This window comes from Astyanax mexicanus, chromosome 11, assembly GCF_023375975.1.
Source record: "Astyanax mexicanus isolate ESR-SI-001 chromosome 11, AstMex3_surface, whole genome shotgun sequence".
In the NCBI taxonomy this organism is placed as follows: Eukaryota; Metazoa; Chordata; class Actinopteri; order Characiformes; family Acestrorhamphidae; genus Astyanax; species Astyanax mexicanus.
In genome coordinates this window covers 15,985,507-16,012,944 of record NC_064418.1, presented here as the reverse complement: position 1 = coordinate 16,012,944, position 27,438 = coordinate 15,985,507, and the positions used below count along the sequence as shown (strand labels likewise).

Here is a 27,438-nt window from a genome sequence, read left to right as displayed (position 1 = left end):
TCATTCACCCTCTTATTTCATTTGGAGGCTAGCAATAAATCCAAGATTTCTATTACCTTAACATAATCCTGTCTGTCTTTAGTGGTTTGACAATAGTTGATTATGCACTCATTTACATTATTGTGTTTGCCAGTTTATAATCAGTCTTGGTGTACTTTTTGAGCACATGCTGTCCTATTTTATTCCCATTAATATTTCAGTCAGTTTAATACACTGACAGGTCGTAAGTCACAGGATAGCAGTGTGATAAAGGAGAAATCCAGTGTGAAATGGGCTTGAGTTGTAGTGAAACATAAGTGCAAATTTTTGTTGAAGGGTCCACCTCCATTCACCCCCAGCATTCTTAAATATAGTGCTTCTAGCATGTGTTCACAACAGGCTTACAATGCTAGCAATAGGGGCATGGAGTTGACAATGCATAGAAATCTCTATTTTACACTATTAACAATTCAAAGTAGCTCCACACTTCATTGGTAGAATTCAGAGGGCCCTGACATTTAAAACAAGGCACTAAGAACTTTGAATAACTAACTGAGTCATGATTAGTAGACTGACGAGAACAGATAAGTAGGGTAGGGGAGCAGACTGCAAAATGTATTGTGTAGAAATGCATGAATACTATTGAGATATTTTCAGCAACGACTTGACTTTTTAAAATGGATTTCCACTGAACTTTGTAATTTGTTCCATTATCCTACCTATTTGTTTAGTTATCATGATTTAAATTAAAGATAGCAGCACTTTGAGAAATACCTAAAGGTACTGTGTGTATAAACAGTGTATTTAAGTAACTATGTGTGCGATTTCTAAGTTCTCAGCACCTAGTTTTAAATGTCAGTGGCCTCAGAATTCTACTAATAAAGCTTGGAGCTACGTTGAGCTTGTTAATGGTAAAAAAAAACAAAAAAACAACAACAGTGATTTCTTTGCATCACTAGCATTGTAAGCCTGTTGGGAGCATCCCCTTTAGTTTCCCCCAGAAACAGCTTTGGGAAACAGTAGACCTGACTTGAAAAACACATTATTGACTTATTGTAAAATATAAGGACTTGGAACTTAATGATTTTTTTGCTGACTTTATTGCCCATGATTTAAAAATGAGCTGGCATGTTGACTTTGTTTTTTTTTATTTATGTTTTATTATTATGGGGTATTTAAAAAAATACAAGATATTCCAATTTCAGTGTCTGAATATTCTATTCTACTACCAAATGTCTATTGCTCTTTAAAAGGATGTAATTTCATTACCATTGTTATTATACACCACTTGGATTTAACAAAGCTAAAACGTATCTCCCCCTCCGTTGGATGATCACTGTATGTGTGATTATGTTGCAGCTGGCAACAAGTTGGCAACAATTTAACCCCAACTGATGCAGTGTAGAGTAGCTTTTCATTTGTTGAACAACCATGTGAAACGACATCATGTGGTCATGGAAAAAAATATGAATGATATAAAAGGGTCAAATTATTTTCATGCCTTAGTTAGAGAAAACATCTAAGGAGATTACTGGAACTACTATAATCTGGTTAAGAACTGTCCAGCGCATTATTTAAAAGTGGAAAAACATCTTTCAGGAAGGAATGTGATCAGAAAAAAAAATTGTTTAGGTGATTGGTGATCACAAACATTTGGTGAAATTAAATTGTGGGAAAACACTAGAACTAGAAGGGATATGTTTAATAGTGAATGTAAGAGCTTTTCCACATGCACAATACAAAGGGAACTCAAGGAACTGGTGATAAACAGCTGTGTAGCTTTAAGAAAACCACTTGTCAGTGAGGCTAACCAGTAAAAACAGCTTCAATATGCTAGGGAACATAAAGATCATGTGGTCGGATCACTCCAGATTTACCCTGTTCCAGAGTGATAGAGCATCAGGGTAAGAAGAGAGGAGCTGAAGTGATTCTCCCGTCATGCCTAGTACCTACCAGGTTATTCCATCACTAGACTTTTTCTTCCCTGATGACATGGGCATATTCCAAGGTGACAATGCTAGGATTAATAGGGCTGGAATTGTGAAAGAGTGGTTCAGGGAGCATGAGATCATTTTCACACATGGATTGGCCCAGACCATAACCCCATTGAGAATCTTTGGGATGTGCTAGAGAAGGCTTTGTGCAGTGCTCCAAATCTCCCATTATGAACACAAGTTCTTGGAGAAAAAATAAGTGCAACTCTGGACAGAAATAAATCTTGTGACAGTGCAGAAGCTTGTGGAAATGATGCCACAGCGAATTTGAGCCATAATCAAAACTGAAGGCATTTCAAAGAGTGTGTGTGCGCGAGTGGCAGTGAATATACATTTTTCATTTGTGATATGTTTGATTGAATGTGGTGTTAGATGTCGGTATTTTCTTAAAGGAAACCTATTTGCTATGAACTGTGATAAAATTAATGCATTTATTACATTAATTCTAAATGTAATAAAAGTAATAAAATAAAAGTAATAGTCTTCTAAAAGACTATTAATGTCAAAAATACTGGTGCTGTCCCACAAAACACAAACCTTAATTGGAAGTCAATGTAGAATGCTTTTATTATATTCATATATTATGTTTAATCACATTGTGAAAAGTGAGCAACTGTATACAAAATGAAAGTCTTATATGAATGGTTTTATTAAAGCAGTAACATAAGTGGTACAATTACTGAAGATGGAATTTCATGGTAAATTAACGTTTTCTTAAGTAACAGAATTATATTAAATTATATTAATTAATTTAGACTTTTAACATAGCTGATCAGTGTCCCACATTAGGAAATTATTGTCTTAGAAAACTTGGCACCATTAGCACAGATATGTCTGTCATTTCTATTGTGAGAGAGATCTGCGTTTCCTCTTTTAGTTACATTAAACCAGTCAGTGTAATGTTTATCAGTTCAGTTGTCTGACAGTTTGAGTCTAAATACCAAAAATAGAATTTCCCATAGAGGGTAGTAAAGAATTGAGTTTTTATTCATTTTTTTTATTATCTTGTTTTTCATTTCTACCCCTCACAATAAAAAATGTAGGGAAAATCAATCTCTTGACCATGTATTTTTGTATTTCGTAACAATATTAGGATGGAATTTTTCCTTTAGGCTTGGGGAGAAAATACAAAAATTGAATAAAGATAACTTTTTTTTTAACTTAAAGTTGGATTGTATGGGGCACATATAAAAAAACAGAAAATTATAAAAATGAATGAAAAACTTTTTTTGTTACTATATCAAATGGGGGGGGGGAAATGAAACACTAAGATTTTAGACATATTTTCAAATTTTAAACAGCCTCAAATGGACAGCAATTTCACCTGATAAGTGTTACACTGACTGAGTTTTTCAGCATGCTACTTTTTGGAGGTTTAATAATATATTAGCTTCACATTGCAGTTTATTCCAGAAATCTGAAAGGCACTAGGCTAATTATTATAATGGTAACAGTTAGTTGGAGTGGTTTGGGTGTAAACTGGGCTTGCTGCTCTTGGGCTGCCTGAGGTGAGAGATGAATGGATGCCTTAAGAGGTCTGCTGCTGATGGTCTCTGCTTTTGGTTGCTGCAAAAAAGAGAAAAAGAAATGGTTAAAAATCTCATGGTCGTACACCGATTTACCATAGTTTTTGCACTCTTAAGGCGAAAATGACACTAGACACTATAAGGAACTTCTATTTTAGTAGGTCTCACAGCTGGGTGGTGCTTGTGGTGGTGGGAAGCTATCTTCTTTAAGTATTGCTAAGTAAACCAAACTGTAATAAAAAAAGACTTTCTTTTAAAGTCAAACAAGCACTGGATGTTAATCCACACATATTTCTCTCCTGAAAACTGTTTCTTTGGGTGAGTAAAGTGCTTTAGTTTATTTATAGTAAATTTAGATTACTGAATTTCTCCAGCACTAAGGCTAGACCATTAGCATTAGCAGCTAACTGCTCCAGCAGTGCTAGCCAGGTTTAGGAGCAGACTACAGGCTGATAATACTCACTTCTGAACAAGGGAAATATCGGTTAGCGGCTAATGCTACTTCAGCCCCAGTACTGCAGATCTAAACTGAAACTCCTGTATAATCCTGTACTTCAAGGTGCACTGGATTAAAAGGTGCACTGACGATTTTTGGAAAAATTTAAGGATTTTAGGTGTGCATTATATTGTGAACATTGTAACCCATCCAAGGGTCCTGCTGTAGAGTAGTGTCCTGGAGGCTGGTCTGTACATTTTAGTGGTTTCCCTAATCTAAAGCATCTCCTGTGACACTAATACTTGTTAAAGATCTGGTCAGTTGAATCAGGTGTGTTAGGCTGTGTTCAGACTGCAATAACTATTTTTGTGTGGGTAATATAGTGTTTCATTTTAGGACCATTTTATATCATAAAATAGCATAATAATTTAATTGCACCTTTTGGGAATTAAAAAAAAATTCAGACACTGGAAAAACTGGAATATAGCTCATATGACTGTTGATGAGTGCAAGGTTTTCAGATGTAGAATACCTTTTATATGTGTGGATGATGGATTGAACAGTGCTCTTTGGGATGCTCAGAGTTAGGAATATGTTTTTATAACCAAACCCTGCTTTAAACTTCACAACTTTATCTCTGACCTGTCTGGTGAGTTCCTTGGTCTGTATAATGCTGTTTATTCACTAGTGTTCTCTAAAAAACCCACAAACCACTAAAGGTATGTATCCACTAGCACTTTTCTCTAGCACATACTGCCATGCCAGATCTCTTGGCTCACTGTGTGGGCATGTCTGTGACGTTTTTGAAATCACATGAAGCAACAGAAGTAGGCAATCATAAGTTTAAGATTTAAAATTTTGAATGAACCTCATTGTAATATATAGATTTGTAAATTCATAGTATATAGTTTTCAGCTTGTCCTATGTGGTTAAAAAACGCCTGTTCTGTGGGCATGTTATGCTTGTGTGCATGTGACATGTTTCCCGATTGGTTGGACGCAGCGTCAAGGTTTAAGTGCTAGTGGACTCTCACCGTAAGGCCTTCACAAAACACATTATACATGGGTGTATTTATACTAAGACTAAATCACACACAGCAGAACTCTATTAACTAATTGATTCATTTTATTTAGGGGTTTCAGAGTAAAGGAGGCAGAATACTTTTATACATCACACTTCTCAGATTTTTAGGATAAAAATTGAGTTCCACTTTTTCCTCCACCTGACATGTGCTGCTTTGTGTTGGTTTATCACTTAGAATCTCAAGGGGTATGAATACTTATGCAAGCCACTGTACAGACCATATTTTTTGCACTATAAGGTGCACTGGATTATAAGGTGCATTTTAAGAGACGCTATGAGGAATTTCTACTTTGCAGGTCTCGCTGCTGGATGGTGAGCGGTGCTATCTAAGTTAAGTAAAGCTATGCTAAGTAAACAAAACTGTAATAAAACAAGACTTCTTTTAAAGTCAAACGAGTGCTGGATGTTAATCTACACAGATTTCTCTACTAACAACAGTAAACTTAGCATATGCGGCTAACCGCTCCAGTAGTGCTAGTAATACTCCCCTCTGAATGGGGAAATAGCGAGCATGGTTAGCAGGTAATGCTAAAGCTACTCCAGCAGTGCTGGCCAGGGTTAGAAGCAGACTACATGCCGATAATACTCCCCATCTGAACGGGGAAATAGCAGTTAGCGGCTAATGCTAATGCTACTCCAGCCCCGGTGCTGGAGAACTAAACTAAAACTCCTGAATAACACTGCAATTTGGTGGAATGGCTTCACTAGCTTACTGACAGATAAAATTCATACATACACACTGGATTAAAAAGCACACATTTTTATTTCTTAATAGAATGTTTAATACATGTTTGCCTGCAACACATACACAGAATTTGAGCAAGGCATTGTGAGCCTGCACTCGAAGAGTCAAATTCTGGCAATAATGCAGAATTCAGCACAACACCTGGAAAGTCAATTCGCTGAACTACCGAAATTTTAAAACCAATCAATGTAAAGTATAGGGAGATGCCGTGATGTAGGGGATTTAGTTAAGTTCTTTTAAGAGCTCTGTCACTAAACTGCAGTGTGAAACCAAAACTAAATGGACTAAATGTACAGAATACAATTTAACAAACACAGCAAAAAGGAAAATAAGCACCAAAATAACTTACCTGATCAAGCACGCTTTCACAAAGCTCTTTGCCTCCTCAGAGAAATCATCAGGCAGTGGCGGCATCAACCCCTTCCGAGCCCCTATGTAGAAAAGAGCCGCCATCTTGCCCATGTGTGCCAGCGGGGGCTTTCCTGTAGCCATCTCGAACACAGTGCACCCGATGCTCCAGATGTCTGATTTCTTCCCATGGCCTGTTTCGTTAATCACTTCCGGAGCCATCCAGTATGGGGTTCCGTGCACAGACTTTAAGAGATCGCTGTTTCCTCCACTGTGCGTCAGACGATTCAGGCGACGGGCACAACCGAAGTCTATCAGCTTTACAACACCAGTGGGCATCAACATGAGGTTGTTCCCTTTCAGGTCCCTGTGAATGACCCGATTTTCATGCAGATAAGCCACGCCCTCCAAGACCTGTCTGGTGTAAAGGGTGAACACCTTCTCTGGCAAGGGCCCGAAGCGATTGAGGACGCTGGAGATGGAGCCTCCGGGTACGTATTCCATGAAGATGCTTATTACGTTATCAGTCAGAGCCGTGCCCAGGAATCCTACTATATTTGGATGTTCGAGGTTCTTTAGAAGATCCACCTCCCTCTCCAGACGACTGTACTCCCTTTCTGCTGTTTCTGAGGTTGAGACGTCCAGCAGCACCTGTTTAACAGCAATCAGCTGGCCTTGGCTGGTGAGCCCACAATACACCTGCATTTTCAAAATATATTTGAATACAATGTAATATTATAGGAAGAATAAGAATGAACAAATTACAGGTTTTCCAGCTTTTTCAAGTAAAAAAGAGTGATACACCAAAAGATCAATAATTCAAAGATGACAAAGCAGTTGAAAACTGCAGCTGTTCTTACATTTACTTTGAGTTTTATTTGATTGCAGACAGTATAAATTTAACCATATAGTTTTATCTGTTCCAACTTCAATTCACTTATTAATAAACATCCATTCCTGCATTTCAGGAACACATTCCAAAAAGAGTTGGGACAGAACCGAATTAGGGCTAGTAATCAGCTGATGGCAAGCTGCATGACCGGGATTCAAACCAACAATCTCCACACTCCATGCCCCAAGACTCCGTATTACTCCGTATCCTCCTCTTACTATCGACATTTTCTAATGCTACTCTATTTTCTTTTCTCATTTTTATTAATTCCACCCACACTATCAAAGAGAACAGATTAGTGCACTTACAGTTCCGTAAGCTCCTCTGCCCAGAACCTCTCCTTTGGCCCATGTGATGGTGTCATCTTTGCAGGATCTCTCAGTGCGAGGCTGTTTGTCAGAAGATGAAGTTTTCTTTGTAGACCATGTGGGATCCTGTCGAAATATACATCTTATTTGAGAAATAGGATAAGGTATATGCTATGGGTTGGTTTCCCAAGCAGTGATTAGGCCTAATTCTACAATACGTGCAGTACCAGTCAAAAGTTTGGACACATCACTTCTCATTCAATGTGTTTTCTTTCTTTTTCATGATTATTTACACTGTAATTTGATTTAATATTGAAGACATTAAAGCTACATTGAAACACATATAGGATTATTTTGTAAAGAAAGTGTTAAACAAACCAGAATATGTTTTTGGATTGTTCTAAGAAGGCTCATGTAGCTCTTATGACAGATTTGCACACTCTTGAAGTCACCTGGAATAGTTTTCTCAGTTTTTTGAAGGAGTTCATGGAGGTGCTGAACATTACGTAATTCCATATGTGTCTGTTAATTGTTTATGTCTTTAACATTAATTTACAATTTAGAAAAGACATGAAATAAAGAAAAACTGTAAAAGAGAAGGTGTGTTTAAACTTTTGACTGGTACAGTATATCTCTCAATAGAGAATCTCCATTCACAGTGCTCTAGAGTCCACGTCTATGCTTAATCTCTCTTTCTGGGAAACTGCACCTATATGTGTACGATTATGTGCAGAATGCCAGCCCAAATTCATTTTTTGGCATATCTAGATTGTATCTAAAAACCAGATGACATACTTGGTGTTTTACCTCATTGATCGCGCTCTTGACTGTTGGCTCAGGATCAGTTATGATCACGTTGTTCTCCGTGTGTTCAGACCTCAGTGTTTCCACTTCTTTCTCCTCCAGTGATATTAATTCTTCTGCTAAACATCTCAGCAAATCATCTGTAACTGGCCCCTCACCCACTTCATCCAGAAACTTTTGATACACAGGTGACCTTGTTCTGCTGCTTGTCCACGTGTTGATCAAGGGCTCTGCTGGGAACTTGTCCAAAACTACATCCTCAGTCTTGTTTGAGACATCCTGGTTATCTTTATGTTCGTCTGATGTTTGAATAAAGATACGAGGATGCAAGGCTGATTGGTAGGAAGTGGCGGAATCCCTCTGCTCGTGATGGATGGATGCCACTGTTGAAAGAACCTCTTTGATGACTGACAGAATTGGACCTTCATTTTCCATTTTTGTAATAAAAACATCACCTTTGTCACTTTCATTTCTTAGTATCTGGCAATTCCCATCAGGACTAGTGATTTCAACTGCATTGTCTTTATTTATGTCAAAAGACTGATTGATCTTGTGTGACCTGCTTGGTTGGGAATCTCTTCTCTTGCGTGGTTTGCTTTTAGTGATGCTGCACTTCTGTGTCTGTTTCCTTCTGTTACCGTCCATACATTTTTGAACTCTCTGTCCATTTAAGGGTCTCTTAACTTGAGTAGGTGGCTGCACTTGCAAGGTCTTCTCGGCACAACGCCCTTCTCTGAGATTTTCATATAGTGGAGTGGCAAACATCTCGAAGATGGCCGGCCCTTTATCTTCCTCCTTATGGATTTGCATGAACATGTCGCTGTAACTGACAGAGTCCAGAGCTGATTTTGCTCTTACAGTACCTATATTTCCTGGCTTTTTAGGCTGCCTTGCAGTCTTTAATTCCCGATTGTGAAGTTCCTTTGGAGTGTGGCACTTATTTAATGTCTTTTTATCTCCATTTATTTGAATTTCACATTGAAGTTCTGCTGCCTTTCTCTGAGACAACGGAGCAACTTTTTTGAGTTTTTGACTTTGTTTTGCAGACGGCATGCTTGGACAGTTAGGTTTTCTGGTGGCTTCCCCCTTAACAATGTGATCTTGAGAGTTAATCTCTTTGGTTTTTGCTTGAGTTGAAGTAGAAGAATGCCTTCTGTGACGTTTGGGCTGAACAATACCCCAGTTTGTATTTCTGTGCGCCAAGATGTTGAAAGATTGATTGGTATGAAAGAGAAGGCATTTTTTTCCCTTGCTTTTTGTTGTCTTATGTTTGGCGTTTTCCTCTGAAGCTGGATACAATGTTGTGGCATTCTCAGGTAAAAACTGGTATTGGTTAAGGTATTTTCTGGGCAATGGTCTGGGCACAATCTCTGAACCCCTTGGTACATCAAGATCAGGTAAAGAGGTCTCTACAGATTCAGCAGTTTTGTCCTTTTTTAAAAAGTCTACAGAATGTCTGTCCTCATTTTGATTCATAGATTCATGGCTCATCAATGCTTCAACCTCTTGACTCCTCTTGAATTGAGCTCTGATTAGCGTATCCTTATCATCTGAATGATTGTCTTCAACAATGTCAGTTCTTCCCAAATTCTCCAGTTGTTCTGAAGATAAGGGAGACTCTAGGATATGCTGAGATTGTCTTCTTAATAAGGTGCTTAACATCTGCTGCAACTCCTGAGGGCCACTTCCTTCCTCCTCCTCCTCCTCTTCCTCATCCAAGTCCACAGAGCTTTCACTGCTACAGCTGCTGCTGGAAGCACTCTCTGCACTTCCTCTTCGGGCACCTCTTGACCCTCTCATGGTCTGCCTAGAGAACCTTCCTCCGTGATGCCTGGTGACGGAGACAGCAGGTGAGCTGCTGATCGGCTTAAGCACCAATGGACGCGGGATTCTGGAGAACGCTGGGCAATCCCGGTATTTTCTATCAAGTGGAGCCAAGTGTTTTGGAGTCCTTGTAGAGAGAATGGGAGGTGGAGCCTAAAGAGGTGTATAGAAGTATAAGTATAAGTATAGAAGGTATTTAGTGTTTAGCAAAGGCACAATTCCATTTCTCATTTGTACCCCTACCATCTTCCATGTTACATGAATGAATGAAGTTCAACTTATAAAGTGCCTTTCTAGAAACCCAAGGACACTTTACAATGAACACGTTTTACACACAAGCACATTACACATCAACACTCTTCCACACAACGGTGAGAAGCAGTTACCCAGGATAGAGTGCCAATCCACATCTGGGCACAGTCATACATACATTTACACACACTTACACACACACAAACTTACATACATACCACATACTTTACACATACACACCAGATCCATTTAGAGAGTGTCCAATTTACCAAATCAATTTAGAGCATTCAATTTTCTGGGCAATTTAGATAATCTATATTTGGGCAATTTAGAATATCCAATTTACCTGATCTCCATATTTTTGGACTGTGGGAGGAAACCGGAGTCCCCAGAGGAAACCCACGCAGACACGGTGAGAACATGGAAACTCCACCCAGATAGGGACTTGAACCCAAGACCCCGGTGCTAGGAGGCGAACGTGCTAACCACTAAGCCACCGTACTGCCAAATGAAGAAGTGCTGGGAATTTAAGACATTATTAATGAGGAGACCTACTGGTGTGTAGTACCTCCCAATCCACTCAATTAGCCTATAATGTCTGCAGTGCTGAAACAAAGGGCAAAGTGGTAGGGGTAGTGGGGGAAATGGGATTGGGCTATAAATAGATCTTTATTTTTTTTATATATCTAAAGGATCCCTAGACATTGTTACCTTTTGTCGATTATTGTCACTGTCTGTTTCATCACTCAGCCCACTCAGCCCTGTAATAGATTGAGAATTGAATTTATATAAAAATTATATATATATTTACTTGAAACATATGTTTCCCATTGCCTTTATATAGGCTACTGTATACTCACTGTTGTATATATTCTCCCGTACTTGTAGAAGAACACTTGCATCGAGGAGAGCCAAGCTTGGAGCAGACTGGCTAAGGTAAGTGAGATGAGGGACTACAGGACTCTCTGTGATGTTTTTACTCTTCTTTGCAAGTCTTGGGGGTACGGGTATTAAAGATGATTTAAGAGGAGCCTCTGATGGTGATGAGTGTTGTGTGTCAAGTTTGTCCCAACATTTGCTTCTGTCCTGCAGGTTTGGCAGCGACGATGTCCAACTGAGGAAAAATAAGAGTTTTATATTATATTCTGTATTATATCACAGACAATATAAAATTAGTCAAGATCAATATACCATTCATATAGCAAAATAACATTTTGCCAAATAATTGTATACTGGAACTTTCATGCAAATCTGACTTGGTCATACAGATTTCTCCTGTACAACATCCGAATAATTCGACCTCTTCAGTCATGTGACTCCTTTGCTGCGTTCCCTCCACTGGCTTCCTGTTGCCGCCCGCATCCGATTCAAAACCCTAACTCTGGCCTACAAGGCAAAAAACGGACCAGCTCCTTCATACTTGATGGCGATGGTCAAAGTCAGATCTGCACCAAGAGCTCTTAGAGCTTCCAGTATGGCTCGGCTCGAACCTCCATCCCTCAAAACCCACAGGAAACAGACATCTAGACTCTTCTCTGTGCTGGAGCACCAAGATGGCGGAATGAACTTCCACTGGTTGTCAGAACAGCAGAGTCACTAGCGGTCTTCAAACGTCGACTTTTCAAAGAGTTTCTAAACTAATCAAAAAAAAAAAAAAAAAAAGGTGCCTAGGGTTCTAAACATGATCAAGCTCTGTGTATCTTTTGATCCTAGTCTACAAACTAGCTTTGGATATTTGAAGTAACATCAAAGCACTGTTATAAGTGGCTCTGGATAAGGGCATCTGCTAAATACCTTAAATGTAAATGTACTCGCAATAAACACACAGAGAAATGTTACCCTTAAATTTAAATAACTTCTTGTATATTTATACTGTTTTCTTTGATGTGGGAGGTGTTTTCTATGCCATGCCCACAGTGCTGCCTAATGAGGCTGAAATATTTTTAAGTCATTAAATAAAACTTTTAACTTTTAAATAAAAAAGTTTTACTACTACTACTAACTATTTATATAGTCCTAAGTATATATACCAGTAAAAAAAAAGTTTGGACACACCTTCTCATCCAATGTTTTTATTTTTATATGCTTTTTTTAAATACTGAATTCATCTAGACCATGAAGGATCCACATAAAGCTGACTGAGAAAATCCAGCCAAGCTGCCATCTAAACAAAAGGTTCTACTTTGAGGAACTTAGAAAAATAAACATATTTTGGTTTGTTTAACATTTTTAAATAACGATAAAACACTGAATTTAACATGTGTCATACTTTTGATGGGAATATATACTGTAATCTTGACTATATAAATAGCTTAATTTTTTGAAAGAAATTAATGAATAATCATAATTTTTAAAACTTGTGTTATTTATTGACTTAAAAGAATATATGTTTCCAGGAATTACCACTGACATCACAGCCTTCACACTGTTTAATTTTGTGTAATTTTAGCTGCTGAATGTTCAATAATTCATATATTAATATTAAATGATAATCTCAATACTACATAAAGCTTAAACTATCCACGCTGTCCTGGTAAAATATAAGGGTAATTAATGTAATTTCAGAAAATAAGAATGTATCTTTGAAACAGATCAAGAACACTATAGCAGCACTATATCAACCATGTTTTCATCAAATGACAAGTTTCACTAAGATTGTTCACCCTGTTGTTCAGCTTGCTGAAAAAAATTGATTAAAAATTAATTAATTAAAAAATGATAAATATTCTTATCTGAATAGTCTGATGTCTTGCTAAATATGATAAATAGTCAAAAGAAAGTAATTTTATGTCAAGTCAAGTTGTGGTAAGGTTAAATTTATCATAAAACAATGCACATTTCTGGTCAATAGTACAGCAAAGTGTCCTCACACTGTCCTCTCCTCCTCCTCCCTGTTCGCTCTGTGATAATGGCAGGACCTGGAAGCATGGTGTTCTGCTGACAGGTGGCTGATCCTGTAACAGTATTCCTCAGTGCAGGCTTTGTGTGGATGTGAGAGCCGGCTGCTGAATGTACAGGAGGAAGCACGGCTTTCTGGAGAATACTGTGGCCTTGTTTACACTAGTTAGTCTCAGTGTGCACAGTTGCTACTGTTTGGGATGTATTTGTATTTAACTATGAGGTTGTTTGTTCACTAACAACTGGCATACTCAGTTTATTTGAATGATAATTGAAGAGTCAAATTGGCTTAGTTTGAGTGTATGTGCTCAGCTGGCTCACCCGGGTGTCCTGCTCAGCTGTGAGGGACCTGACCTTGTGCTTCTCTTGGGCTCCATAGAAGAGTGGAAAAAGAGGGTGATCTTATCTGCAGACAAACAATAAAAATAAGGTCAATAGATTATCAATAGATTATCTATACAGCTACAGTAAGCTCCATCAGAATACTATGTCTTTTGTCTTTCAAAGCTTGCCAAAAACACAAGATTTTTTAACTATTTTGACTATTTTAACTATTTTATCATTTTTCATGTTTATAAGACTTTAGACTACACAGAAATCATATTTTTCAGCATAAAGGAACAATCAGTAAAAAATGAGAGTGAGTGTGTGAAATGGAGTCTAATTTCCAAACACTGGATAGAGTGCTTCTCCTCAGATGTCAATCTGACCCTGGTTGCCAGATTGACACACAGTGGCAAGTGACGAATCTTACTCTGTAATCAGTGAATACATATGTTTTAATCATAGACTGTGTATAGCTGGACAGAGTATCGTCTCTCCAAAGTGAAGCCACCACAGGTTGGGCACCCCCTGCTGTTCGGTTGCAGAAAGCTGTGTAACCCCACCCATCCCCATAGATTTCAATGGCAAAACAGACAACTTTCAATCATGTTTTTGAAAATTTACAGTCTCTGGTTTCAATGTCCAAAATGCCCGTCTTTGGTACACTAGTAGCATTAGCTGCTAACTGCGCTAGCTCTTTCCCCGTTCAGAGGTGAGTAATTAGGCCTGTAGCCTGCGCATTTACTGTGTTAAAACAAGCTACGTGGGACGGACCTGTTGCCAAATATTGCCCTGGCTTACCGGAACACTCAGGATTCCTCAGTGTAGCGCTGTTGGGCAGCATTAGCCACTAATTCCAACTAATGATGGAAATCTGAAAATCTAGGCTTACTGTAAATAAACCGAAGTGCTTTACTCGCCCGAAGGTTGTGGGTTGTGATGTCACTAATGTCACAAAAGAATACTTTCTAAAAGGGGCGGGGTTATCCCAAGAGGACAGGGTGGACAGGAATCTTAAAGATATTTAAATAGCTTAATATTTTTTATGAAAATATATAAATGAATATTTGAAAAACCCTTATGCCTAAAAATGTGTTATTTAACTAGGATTATACTTTTAAAAATATGAATTCAACTAATCTGGCTGCACTGCAGACATGGCACATAAAAACACCCTGCATGAAAAAAAAAGTATATTTTTTTTGTTATATAATAAATATTATATAGTATAAAAGAACAGTGTTATTATGAACAATGTGTTATTATGTGTTTCTTCAGAGTAAATCTTGAAAATTAGATCGAATTGTTACACAGTGTTTGCATAAAATGTAAAAAATTAAAAATGTAATACTGTCAGTAAGCATATTCAGTTTATTAACACATTTCCTAGAGTGAACCTTGAAGTCAACTTGCATAAATAACCTACATCAAGCTAAATAATCTAATCCAATCTAATAAAGGTTTGTGCAAATGTGACAATACGATCCATTTAAAAATGATCCATATTAATGACTCAAATGCTACTTGAGTCTAAGCAAGATCCATTAGCAATACAAAGTAAAGAATTAAAACACATTAAATATCAGTCTTGCCTGTTTAGAAGATGAACGAATATTACGTTTCCTCATTGCAAAAGGTCTGTTTTCTTCATGCAGGGTATTTCAAGCATCTTCTTCTGAGAATTGTCTCTTTTAGTGATGAGCAGTCTTTAAAATGATGTGCTCCGTGATGTGTTCAGGCTGTATGAGGAGTCACTTGGCACAGAATCGCTCAGTCAGCTCAGTCAGACACACCCCCTTCTATTGTCATGGTTTCTGTATGGGATGGGCTGGCTCTCTGAGTATCGGTGTGTGTTGATAGGCTAATCTAGGTGTGTTTCCCGCAGCGGAGAGAGTGCTGCCTCGAGGGAGGCACAGACAGAGCTCTACTGTATTTGTTGAGGCGCTGCACAGTTGTATCTTTTGCATGTTGTCATCAGTGTTTTGAGGGAATAGTGTTAACTTACCTTTATTGAAATATCCGTGGCTCTCTCTGACTTTAGTGCACTCCAGAACACTCTGCGGAGTGAGAAAGTAAATTCTTGTTTTCACTTTTATTGTATTATAAGTATTTACTATATGTTAACACAATGTATGGTAGTGGAAACCCGTCTAATGAATGCATTCAGCCACCTTTTAGCCCACCAGCTCTAATTCAGTTCTAATTTTGTGCTTCTTTGGTTTATCATCAGGTTGCTCAGGTAACCAACAAAAGCTGTCGAGGCCTGAAAAACTCCCAAGGAAACCTACCAGACCACTCTTTTCCAGCTCAATCCCAATCCATTTCTGGTGAAGCCTTTGTACTTTTGTTCATGAAGGCCTCTGTGAACAGTAAATTGTAATATCTTCACTCTTGCCCTCTGGAGGTTGTTGCTGATGACAACTATCAGTTGTTTTAGGGTGTTTCTTTACGGTACTCAACAGTGTTTCTGTCATCAACTGCTGTTATTTTTTCTTTGGTCACCTGATATTTAGTACACCAGTGACGACTTTCTTCTTCAAGTCATTCCAACAGTTGTACAAGCTATGGCCAATATTTGTGCAATGGCTCTAACTGATTTACCATCTTCTCTCAGCTAAATACATGTTAGACAGTTCTCTGGTTTTCATGTTAGTTACTTTTCAAACTATGAATGCTCAGTCTGCATAGGCAAAACCCAAATCTGAAACCGAGTGTACTTAAAAAAAAAGTGAACAGCAACAACACTTTAAAGTGAAGGATAACATTCCCATATATTTGTAATAATGTGTAATAATGCAATTATAAACTATTATTAAAAAAATGTACTACGGCTTTTTAACTAAATTAAGACTCAGAGTGAGCCTGCATACAGACCCCTTAGGGCTTAAGTAGCTAATTAGCATTTTCTGTGTGAATGGGCTTTAACCACAGTTAAGAGATACATTTCAGGCATCCCAGCTGGCAGGTACCTAGCGAGCTCACCGATTGGCTAGATGTGCTCCAGATGGTCTGCACTGAAAAGGCTGCATCGCCAACTCAATCACAGGGGTGTCCTAGTGCAAACGTCTGCAGATAGCTGATACTGTACAGATAAGGGTTCTGTTCTCTTCAGTTCTGTTTCTAATGTTGAGATACGGGTGTGGGTACTTAGATGTGGATTACGTCATGAGTGGTGTGTAAACATCTTACCCCTGCTGGAGGAGGAGAGCGGCTGAGGGAATTAGTACAGCAGTCTGTAGGGAAATGACACTGTGGTTCCACATGTGTGGGCACTGTTTATCAGAAAAGACAAGACAAAAGGGAAGGGATGAGTCAGCAGCTGAAAGGACCAGTGCACAGTTGCATAAAGGAAAATCATCATCATTTATTAATATATTAACTTATAATTACATACAGCTCTGGAAAAAAATAAGAGACCACTTAATTATGATGTTTTTCCTTGATTTTACCAAATTGAACACCTCTAGAATATAATCAAGAGGAAGATGGATGATCACAAGCCATCAAACCAAACTGCTTGAATTTTTGCACCAGGAGTGGCGTAAAGTTATCCAAAATCAGTGTGTAAGACTAGTGGAGGAGAACATGCCAAGATGCATGAAAACCAGGGTTATTCCACCAACTATTGATTTCTGAATTCTTAAAACTTTATGAATATGAACTTGTTTTCTTGGCATTATTTAAGGTCTAAAAGCTCTGCATCTTTTTTGTTATTTCAGCCATTTCTTAATTTCTGCAAATAAATGCTCTAACTTTTATTTGGAGAAATGTTGTCTGTGGTTTATAGAATAAAATAACATTTATTTTAAGACAAAATCAGAGAAACTGATTTATAAATATTTATATTAATATTTATAAATATAAATATTTAGTGGTCTCTTTTCCAGAGCTGTATATCCAAATGATGTATTTGTGTGATAATAATGTACCAGTCAAAAGTTTGAAAACACCTTAAATTAAGACTTTTTTTAATATTATTTAAACATGTTCCGCATTGTAGATCAATACTAATTGCACAGGATAAGTTCATCTGAGTTACCAGCCTCAGAAACCGCAAGTTAGCAGCACCCCAGATAAGAGCACTTAAATGCTTCAGAGAGTATTTTTGGTTTGTTTTACACTTTTAAGTTACTACATGATTCCTTATGTGTTCCTTCATAGTCTGAATGACTTCAGTATTTATTTACAATGTAAGAAAAAAAAAAACACTCTTGATGTAGGAATATATGGAATATATTGGAATATATGGCATACATTGCATTTTTGTGTGGGAAGGTACATAAAACCACACTTAAACACTAATTTTTATTTAAAAAATAATAAAAATAAAACAGAGAATCAGAAATAAACTAAGCGTAAAGTAGGAGGAAACATCACTGTTTGTGCTTTTACATCTGAGTGAGCGCAGTAAGGGGGGGTGGTTGCGCCTTTCACACATGGTTGATTTGCACAATTGTCTTCTGTAAATGGTTAGAGGGATCTTTAAAGTTGGTATACATAGCAACAAATCAGCAACAAAGTTAGCAACAGTGGCTCTCAAACAGCACTGTTCAGAGAATGTTTATTTCAGTGGTAACACTTACAAGAAGGATACATTAATTAACAGTACTTATGGCGGACTGTCTCAACTAATTATTAATTGAAACTACTCAAGGCGTTTTTAATCATTACAAAATATTTAATGTCTATATTTAGTCATTATTATTTACAACGTTTGTAAGCATTGAACAAATTAATTTTTAATAAATTCTAGAAAACCATTTAACAATGGTTATTTCTGTCGTAAGTAGTGTTTATTGTGACCCCTACAGTAACCAGTTACCAGTGTTGTGCGTGAACGAGTTCAAAAGAATGCGTTCATTAAACACAGAAAAGCTGTGAAATGGCACAACACTGCCAGTTACCATTTAAGCAGATGAGTTATTGTTGTGGCTAAAGTGAAACCCCTTACCTTTTCCCCTACCTTTTTGTAGGGATTTTATGCAGCACACTTATGTAAGGTGTTTTATGCAATGTGCTCTACCTTTAGTAGAGGCAGATTCAGGATGTTTAAAGGGCAAGGGCATTTACTGCATGATACTGTTCCACACCAGTGCTATTTTAACGGTGTAATGCTTCTGCGCTTCTCAGAAGAGGAAACTGCTTAATGGGTGTGGCTAAAACTGAAAAGTTAATGAACTAGATGGAATTGACCATATTTTTCACTCTATAAAGCCACACCGGATTAAGGCACATGCAACACTAGTAAAGAACAGGGGTGTCGCCATGTTTTCCTTCTAATTCAGCAGGTGGTGGTGGGGGGGAAGGGGTAACTTAAGTAAAGCTAAGCTAAGTAAACAAAACTGTAACTCTCAAAAAAAAAAAAATCATTTTAAACTGAAATGAGCACTGGATGTTAATCTACACAGATTTATTTCCTGAAAACTGTTTATTTGGATTAGCAAAGCTAAAGATTCCCAGATTTCCACTAAGGCTGGGTGCAGCAGCATTAGCATTAGTAAACCACATCATATTTTCCACACTGAAGAGGCAATCATTCTCACACCTGTACAAGAACACAATTTAGCACCATGTTCCTTTTTCTTTACTAAAAAGAGCACCTTTGGGACACTGTCTAGTAGGGGTGGCATAGAAGGCACTTTATTATGGCACCTTTTCCTATAGATGGCACTCATTAAGACACATTATCAAATTTTCTTGATCCAGAGGCACCCTGTAAGAGAAGGCACCCTAGCAAGCACTCGATCATTTTTTTTTCCCCAAAAGAAGGACAGTCCATAGAGCATAAGAGAGTCTCTTTTTTGCCATTTTAGGGGCATTTTAGCAGGCCTAAATGAGCTATGCCACAGTGTTTATTTTCTTTTTAAATTTCATGCTGTGGTACAAACAGCAATCTGAGCACAGTTTTAACATTTATAGGCAAGTTATCTCACCTGATTGTGAAGGTGAATTTGAAATATTCTGCAGAATCTCATTTTTGATGGGAGTCCTAATCTGAGAGGCGTAGTGAAGAACCGTGTAGCCCCTTTGATCCTGTATCTCTAAGCTCCTGGAGAAAGAACAGTAGACCCCATCTAAAAAAGATCCATCTTTTTTAGTCTTAAATTAAAAGTACAACATTTTTGCTAGATGGTATTTATTAAAAAAATTATGAGGAAATGTCAGAATGTAGCCGAGTTGGCAATAATATGATATTATTATCATGAGATATATGTTGTCACTGCCCCACACAAAATAAATAAAAAAAACTTGTATCAATATTTAATATAAGAACATTTCCTTCCAAGACATAATGGAGCATACACTTTTGGTTTATATTTTATCATAAAATAAGAAGGGTTAACAAATGTCACAACACTTTAAGATGTTTGACAACAGTCTGCTGTATCTATTGATTTAAAGTCAAATGAAGCTTAATTAAAGGTTTGCCTACGCAGATAGAGCTAACAGTGCCTTCACTGTTTCAGTGGGGTTGTAGTCCCAGGGTATGATGTCCTTCAGCCCTTCAAACAGGTCCACTTCCCTCACCGCCAGCATCAGTGCAGTGAGTCCATCCCGGTTCTGAGTGTTGACATCTACCAAGTTGTCTGTCTGTGAATTAAATACATATTTGTGTCAAATAAATCTGTTTATGTGGCTTGTTAGAAAAAAAATAGTCTTTGACAGCATTTTGAATGTAGGGTTTTTTGCAGGTATGGGAAAATAAATTGAAGACTTTTTAAGACTTCATATCATTTCATTTTCAAAAAATTAAAATCAGAATTGTATTAACTGTCTGCAGTATTTTCAACACCTGTGGGATTTAAGACATTTTAAGGTTACTGTAACCATTTCAGCCTACTGTAATGGAAAGCAGAGCAAATTTATTTATTTTTTTACTACTTATGCAAAATAGTATTTTATATTTTCCACACTTTCCACATACCAATCTATGCTATGAAACAAAACTGGTACCCCAAAATGCATGTAACATAAAGGGGTGGGTGGGGGGTTGGGGGGGCGGTGGAGATACGTTCTGTCATTAATAGCCCACCACGCTCCGCAAAATCAGCAAGCTGATTGGCTGTTTCTCCTGAAAGAAAATTTATTTGGGGCTTTCATTTGGCGCACCCTTTAGTGCAGCGCCCCTATGCATCGCATAGACAGCATACCCCCTTTTTAAGTTGAATGTCTGGCTGCATTTTGGCTCCAGTGGAAACAATAAACGGTAACAGAGTGACCAACAAGACACAAACCATATATAAATACTGTAAGTAAATCCTACATGTGACTGTTTCATAGGCAGTTGTACTAATACCTTAGCTCTGTACTGTATTAAAAAAAAATCTGTCTCTGTTTCACTTCAAGCATAATCTTAATATGACTGGTTATGGTTATGCATAGTTAAATTACAAGAGATTTAGGAGAAAAAAAACACAAACAATAGGCTTAATATGACTGGTTATGGTTTGCACTTATTGTTTGCTCTATATAAGTTATATTATTATTTTTATTTTTTATTCTTATTTCTTATAAAAATCAATGTGTAAGAGAAACCAGTCTGTTAAGTTTGTGTTTTATGATTTTGTCAAATAAAACTCTAGTTTTCAAACCATTTTGAATTTTTGAAGTTTAAGTTTAATTTTTAAATCTCGTCTCGTTATCGTGAACCCAGTATCGTGTCTCGTCTCGTCTCGTGATATTAGTGTCTCGTCACACCCCTAATAATGTATGTAGCCTCTGTATACTGCTATGTTTGTATTGTGTTGGTCTGAATTAGTTTATTGTTAGCTTTTGTTTATTTAATTAGTTTTTACTTTTAAAGTTCCGTTTCCCTGCTTTCCTTGCAAATTTCAATAATAGTTTAATAAAAAACATCTTGCATCTACATCCTGCCTTCTCTGTTGCAATCATGCCCCAGCATGTCGCTGCTCATAAAGGTTCAGGATCATCTGTTCTTTTTGTTGTTTTTCAGTTTTTAACTTCTGTCGTCCCTGGCAGTGAAAGGTAAGGTACCTTTTCCCTGAAGTGTAATCACAATGGTGGAAGTCCTATTCCCAGTCTGTCTGAACTTCACTGTGTGGGCCTGAAGGACAGCATCTGACTGTGGTGTCACATTTCCTACCTGTCACCGTCTGGCCCACTTACCAGCAGGTGCTCTAGGGCACTAATGTCTCCCCTCCAGGCAGCCCCTAACAGTTGGCCTTTGTGGGATAAAGGTCTCACTATGGCTGCCAACAGCTCCTCCTGCAGGTCTGGAGAACTGACATGAAGCGCCGTCTGGCTGCTGTGGTTACAGAGTGTCGCATCTGCTCCCCTTTCCAGAAGAAAATGCATGACCTGCAACAATAACAACGTAATATGAGAACAGGGAAGTACAAGAACCTGTTTTTTGAGGGTTGTAGAGGTTGTGGTTGATAAAAACAATGGCAACTGAGCAAAACATTCAGTACACTTGAAGCCAAACATTTTAAATCAATAGTTACATCAATCTGAATGGAAATTTGTTTCACAATTTAAAGATGATTTTCACCTATTAAAAGAGAAATTCATTCATCCATTGTTCATTAAAGTTAATTAAACTTATTTTCTCCATTGTTTTCAATACTTGAAAACAGTGATTTAATGTGAAATATTAAACTTAAACAACACAAGGAAAATTTATCCATTATTTAGTATCTAAACCCGGCAGTGATCCTACATGTCATACAGTCATGTGATAAAATTAGGAACCCCTTATAAAAACCCTTTCATAAAAGCCATTGGAGCTTCTTTAGAACTGTATTCAGAGATGGAACTTATATAACATATCACACATAAAACTGAAGAAATTACTTTTAAAACATAATTTCTAAAATGTGAGCTAATAGCTGGTTTTCCTCCCTTTGAAATAACCTTAGTTAGAACTTTCCTATAACAATCTACCTGACTCTCCCACTCCTCCATGCAGAATTCTTTCAGCCTGTGTGATGCTTCATCTTTATTGTTTACTTAGATGGTTTCCCTCAAGCAACGTCTGTCCTAACTATTTGCTATGAGGAAAATTGACATTTTACATCTTATGTTTAAAAGTAAATGTCTTCAGTTATATTTGTTAATTTGTACAAGCTATATAAAGAACTATTTTCTTATTGAAATATAGATGCCCCTCAGTTTGACTTAATAAAATTACTGCTAATCAAAAGAAAGGGGTAAACCTATGGTGAAGAATATTGGTTGTCATATTCTGTAAAACTGTTTTTTGCTTATTTAGTTGTATTTTATCCTTCTAAGTAACACAGATGATCACACAATAGATCAACATCTGTTTTAAAATTTGTTAATCTAACTTTTCCAAAGCACCCAATGTACACATTTTAACTGGATAAGATTATATTTAGCGCAGACTTAAAGATCATTCTTTTGTTGTTTTTTGAATGCGATAGAGACAGACTAGATACAGAGAAAATTAGTTTATACAATTTGGATAATGGCAAATAAGGGAAACTTGTAAATGTACTTTTAAAGCCAGTTAAACTTAACATGATGTCAAAATTTCAATAGGTCTCAACAGTTTGTTGATTGTAGGTACAGATCCAGAGTGCACTCCACCTAATTGTGATCTCTGTAGGAAAACAGAACTACAGAATATTCCATTAGAACACATTAGTACACCTGTTGTGTTGATTGTTGGCAAATTGTTTAAACTGAAACTGAAATATTTGTACATCATATTGACCAAAACACCATTGAATGGGTACGAAAAGATGCCACATGGTGGTGGCAGAAACGTGCTATAGGTGTTTTTCAGCTGCAGGAACAGGACGACTGGTTGCAATTGAAGGAAAGATGAATGCGGCCAAGTACTGAGATATCCTGGAAGAAAACCTCTTCCATAGAGCTCTGGACCTTAAGTTCACCTTCCAACAAGACAATGACCCTAGGCCCCATGGGCGTGGTAGTGGGGGGAAAAGTGGACCTGACTACCCAGGGCCCGAGTAGGGAGAGGGGCCCATGAAAATCCAGATTTTTATTTTTTCGCTCATGTTCCTTGTGTACTGGCATGGATAGAGGCCCACTGACTTTGAGAGTGTAGCGGGCCCTGAATTTGTTGCTACACCCCTGCTAGGCCCACAGCTAAAATAACAAAGAAGTGGCTTCGGAACAACTCTGTGACTATTCTTGACTGGTTTAGGGCTTTGCCCTGACCTAAACCCAATTGAGCGTCTCTGGAAAGACCTGAAAATGGCTGCCCACCAACGTTCACCATTAAACTGGATGGAATTGGAGAGGATCTGCAAGGAAGAATAGCGGAGGGTCCCAAAATCCAGGTGTGAAAAACTTGTTGCGTCATTCCCAAGAAGACTCATAGCTGAACTAGCTGCTTCTACTCAATACTGAGCAAAGGGTCTGAATACTTATCACCATGTGATATTTCTGTTAATAAATTTGCGAAAATATTTTATTTCTCTTTTTTCTGTCAATATGGGGTGCTGAAAAATGTAAAGGGGTCTGATTACTTTCCATACCCACTGTATACCTGTGCCTGGATTAGCAGCCTTCAACCACATTGACCATTAAAGACCAGCTTGTCCACCTGAAACCTGCTTCCAGCAAAAGCTGGTACAGAGCTGGATTTGTCAGTAGGGTATTTTTGGCCTGTTATGTTTACAGCACTCAGAGCAATCAGAATCAAATTAATTGGTCATGTAATTTTAAGAATCATATGGGACTGAGAAAAGCCCATCTCACACCGGATCTCACACAGTAGCTGGAGGTCAAGTGCTTGTTTTGAATTTCCTGCTTAATATCATGAAAGTTCATTATATAAAGATGGTGATGAAACAGGATTCATAATTAGCCCAGGATGTGTCCCACAAATTCCCACAGATGACTTTTAATAACACAGGGACCTGTGGTGCAGGAGGAACCACTGCACTGGGTCACATGGTACAAGGAAAGGATCGGTTTTATTTGCCAGTTAAAAACTGTGTGCTGTTTGTTTCATTTGGATCGAGAGTCATTATCAGAATACTGCTCTTCTCTTTGGCATTTAGGACAAAAGCTTCACCACATCAAAGACTGTGTCCTGTAGAGCACTAAACCCCCCAACCCCAGCCATAATGGCTATAATGGTATATTTAAATGGTTATGTTGAAAATTTGGGGAGCACTAGGCTTCCTGTTTCAACTGCATATGTACTCATTTATAATGTAAGCAAATATATTAAAGGAGCTTAGTTGGACATTTGTCTCAAGTTCTCTTGAGTCTCTGCATGGATTGTCTTCATACTAGGCTACATACGCAAGCTTTATTCTTGCTAGAGTGTGACACGATGTAAAGGTGAGTTGAATCTTGTATAAACCAATAGGGTGTTGGAATGATATACGTTTATAGTTTTCACCCAACATTAATCAAATCCACTCTATCTGGATGGAGAGATTTATCTGGAAAGGATTTTTTGGAATGATGAGAAGCTGGAATGAAAACAAGCTGTAGAAAGTTCAGATAATTGTGTGAAAATGTAAGGAGTAGAAGTAGAAATTCGACAAAAAAAAATATACAAGTGTAGATAACCAACATTTCTACCTAAATAACAAAGTATTTGTACTTTGGACACTTCTGGTGGTCCAAAGTCAATCATATTCTAAAGTGGCTAATTGAGATTGCACAGTGCAAGAGGCGTCATTTCAAAAATGTCTAAAAAATGTTGGAAAATTTCCTCTCTTGGCAGGACCAGTCTCTTCTTTGCAAACCTGAAGAGGGAATGGAATATTACTTAACTAAAGAAAATCATTATTGCCAGACTTTCCATGAAGCTACATCCAGGCAGGAAAATATAGTAACCACACAAATGTATTATGTATTGTTTCTTCCTAAATCAAGAGTATTAAAAAAGAGTTTATCCTGTTTCTGTTGAAGTAACTGTCTCTACTGTCTAGGAAATATATACTACTAGATGTTGGAACAGTGCTGTGAGAATTTGATTGCAAATCATGAGCATTAGTGAGATCAGGGTGTTGAATGATCACCAACTCATCCCCAACACATTCCAAAAGTATTGACTGGAGCGCCATCATTCCAGAGAAGCTGATATTAGGCATGGTGCAGAAAGCCAGTTAATTTCTCTTTTGAATGGAGCTACATTTGTAAGACACATACATTTGTGGAATGAGCAGCAGAGCTGAGTATGTGGGTTGCATGCGCCCATAAAAAATTGGCCAGATTCTCTCTGCCATTGCCAAACAGCTTATTTTGCCATTGACTTGTTCGGTGTTCGATGATCTTGGGGTTTCACCTTTTTGGAATGCCCACTTCACGGCCTGTCTCCAACATCCCCCGTTATACGGAAATTGGCCTTCAGTTTGGAGATAATGGTGCCAGAGCTCACTCTGACCACTGTAGCAGAACCAATGCTCACAGGAACTGCTAATCAGGTGCCAATAAGTTACCAATCAGGCAGCACCTGGGGATACCAGACGCTCAAACAAGTGTCAATAGCAACAGCAAAATAAGCTATTTGGCAGAGAAGATGGGCACCAACAACATACTCAGCTCTACTGCTCATCCCGAAATGCATGTTCTTTAAAAATACCTTTTAGGGAAATTATCAGGCTTTCTATTCGTACAAGATTTATTGCAATGAAGCATTGTTACAACAAATAAATAATCTACCAAACACAATTTCCTTATTTTTTTGTGCTATGTTTATGTGGAAATACAGTGTAGTATTAAATGGCTAATTGTTGTTTAATTCTTATCTCTAACACTCAGAGTAGAAAAATAAACCCCACAGTGAAACGATCCTTTTTTATAGCATTATAGCACAACCAAAATCCACCCATGAAGCATTACCTTACCGTTTTGAGGCCCATCTTGCAAGCGCTGATAAGGGGAGTGGAGCCATCAGAGTTGTGTGGCAGGTCCAGCTCATCCAAGGAGAAAAGTCCCTGCTCCAGCCCCAAAGCCACTGCTCCCAAATCCCCCTCCAGCAGTAGATCTGATAACCCCTGTCTGCACTCCTCCATTACCTACAAGAACCCAGAGACACTGTAAAAAGGACACTGTAAAAGGTATGATAATTTGCTAGCAGCAATTAGCAATTACATTGCTGAAGTACAAGGGTGAGACAGTGAAACTGAAACACCTGCTTTTAGACCACAATAATTTACTGTCCCGATGGACAGTTCTGGTGGAATGGAGTTGAGGTGCACATTGAATCCTGCCGTGATTTGGGCAGCCGTGGTTTTATGCTTTTTTGGATACAATCCGGGTAAGCACCCAAACATCGCTTTCAGACAGCTTCCTCTTGCGTCCACAGTTAATCCAGTTGGATGTGGTTCATCCTTCTTGGCAGTATGCTGACATTACCTTGGATACCGTGGCTCTTGGTACATCACAAAGACTTGTTGTCTTGGTCACAGATGTGCCAGCAAGACGTGCACCAACAATTTGTCCTCTTTTGAACTCTGGTATGTCTCCCATAATGGTGTGTGCATTGCAATATTTTGAGCAAAACTGTGCTCTTACCCTGCTAATTGAACCTTAACACTCTGCTCTTACTGGTGCAATGTGCAATTAATGAAGATTGACCACCAGGCTGCTCCAATTTAGCCATGAAACCTCCCACACTAAAATGACAGGTATTTCAGTTTCAGTTTCATTGTCCAACCCCTGTACATATAAAGCATTACTGTAATTATCAATAGGCTGCTGTATTTTCATCATAGCTAAGTCAAAGACATTACTGCATTCATTTTATTACTGTAAATTATGAATAGTTAAATAATTACATACTGTAAAATAATGTAAACATAACAACTAAAATGACCATGCCTGTATTGCTGTCTGGTTAATTTGATTAATTGTTTTAAAGAGGATAAAAACTTTTAAGGATAATATTATATGATGTTTTTAATAATTTAGACATTTCCATTATTGTGTCAATTTAAAAAGTTTTAAACCCTGGTTCATCCTCATTTTTCATGTATGACAATTTTTATTGTGATTCTTGAGTTGGAAAATATGATTTCTGTGTAGTCTGAAGTCTTGTAAATATGAAAAATA

General features: G+C 37.8%; 1 protein-coding gene across 2 annotated transcripts in view; it reads right to left on the bottom strand.

Moving 5' to 3' along the window:
• Window positions 1–2,522: 2,522 nt before the first annotated feature.
• map3k19 (mitogen-activated protein kinase kinase kinase 19) overlaps window positions 2,523–27,438 on the bottom strand; it is a 29,469-nt gene continuing 4,553 nt past the window's right edge. For both annotated transcript variants that reach the window (XM_049484744.1, XM_049484745.1), the window contains exons 2-14: window positions 26,232–26,402; window positions 21,541–21,732; window positions 19,847–20,004; window positions 19,347–19,462; window positions 16,603–16,685; window positions 15,419–15,470; window positions 13,411–13,495; window positions 11,052–11,305; window positions 10,903–10,952; window positions 8,119–10,092; window positions 7,312–7,437; window positions 6,113–6,810; window positions 2,523–3,539 (exon numbers count right to left, since the gene is read on the bottom strand). In XM_049484744.1, the coding sequence (XP_049340701.1) occupies window positions 3,428–3,539; window positions 6,113–6,810; window positions 7,312–7,437; window positions 8,119–10,092; window positions 10,903–10,952; window positions 11,052–11,305; window positions 13,411–13,495; window positions 15,419–15,470; window positions 16,603–16,685; window positions 19,347–19,462; window positions 19,847–20,004; window positions 21,541–21,732; window positions 26,232–26,399 (4,068 nt within the window). In that variant the 5' untranslated portion in view covers window positions 26,400–26,402 and the 3' untranslated portion in view covers window positions 2,523–3,427. The remainder of the gene's footprint in view (window positions 3,540–6,112; window positions 6,811–7,311; window positions 7,438–8,118; window positions 10,093–10,902; window positions 10,953–11,051; window positions 11,306–13,410; window positions 13,496–15,418; window positions 15,471–16,602; window positions 16,686–19,346; window positions 19,463–19,846; window positions 20,005–21,540; window positions 21,733–26,231; window positions 26,403–27,438) is intronic.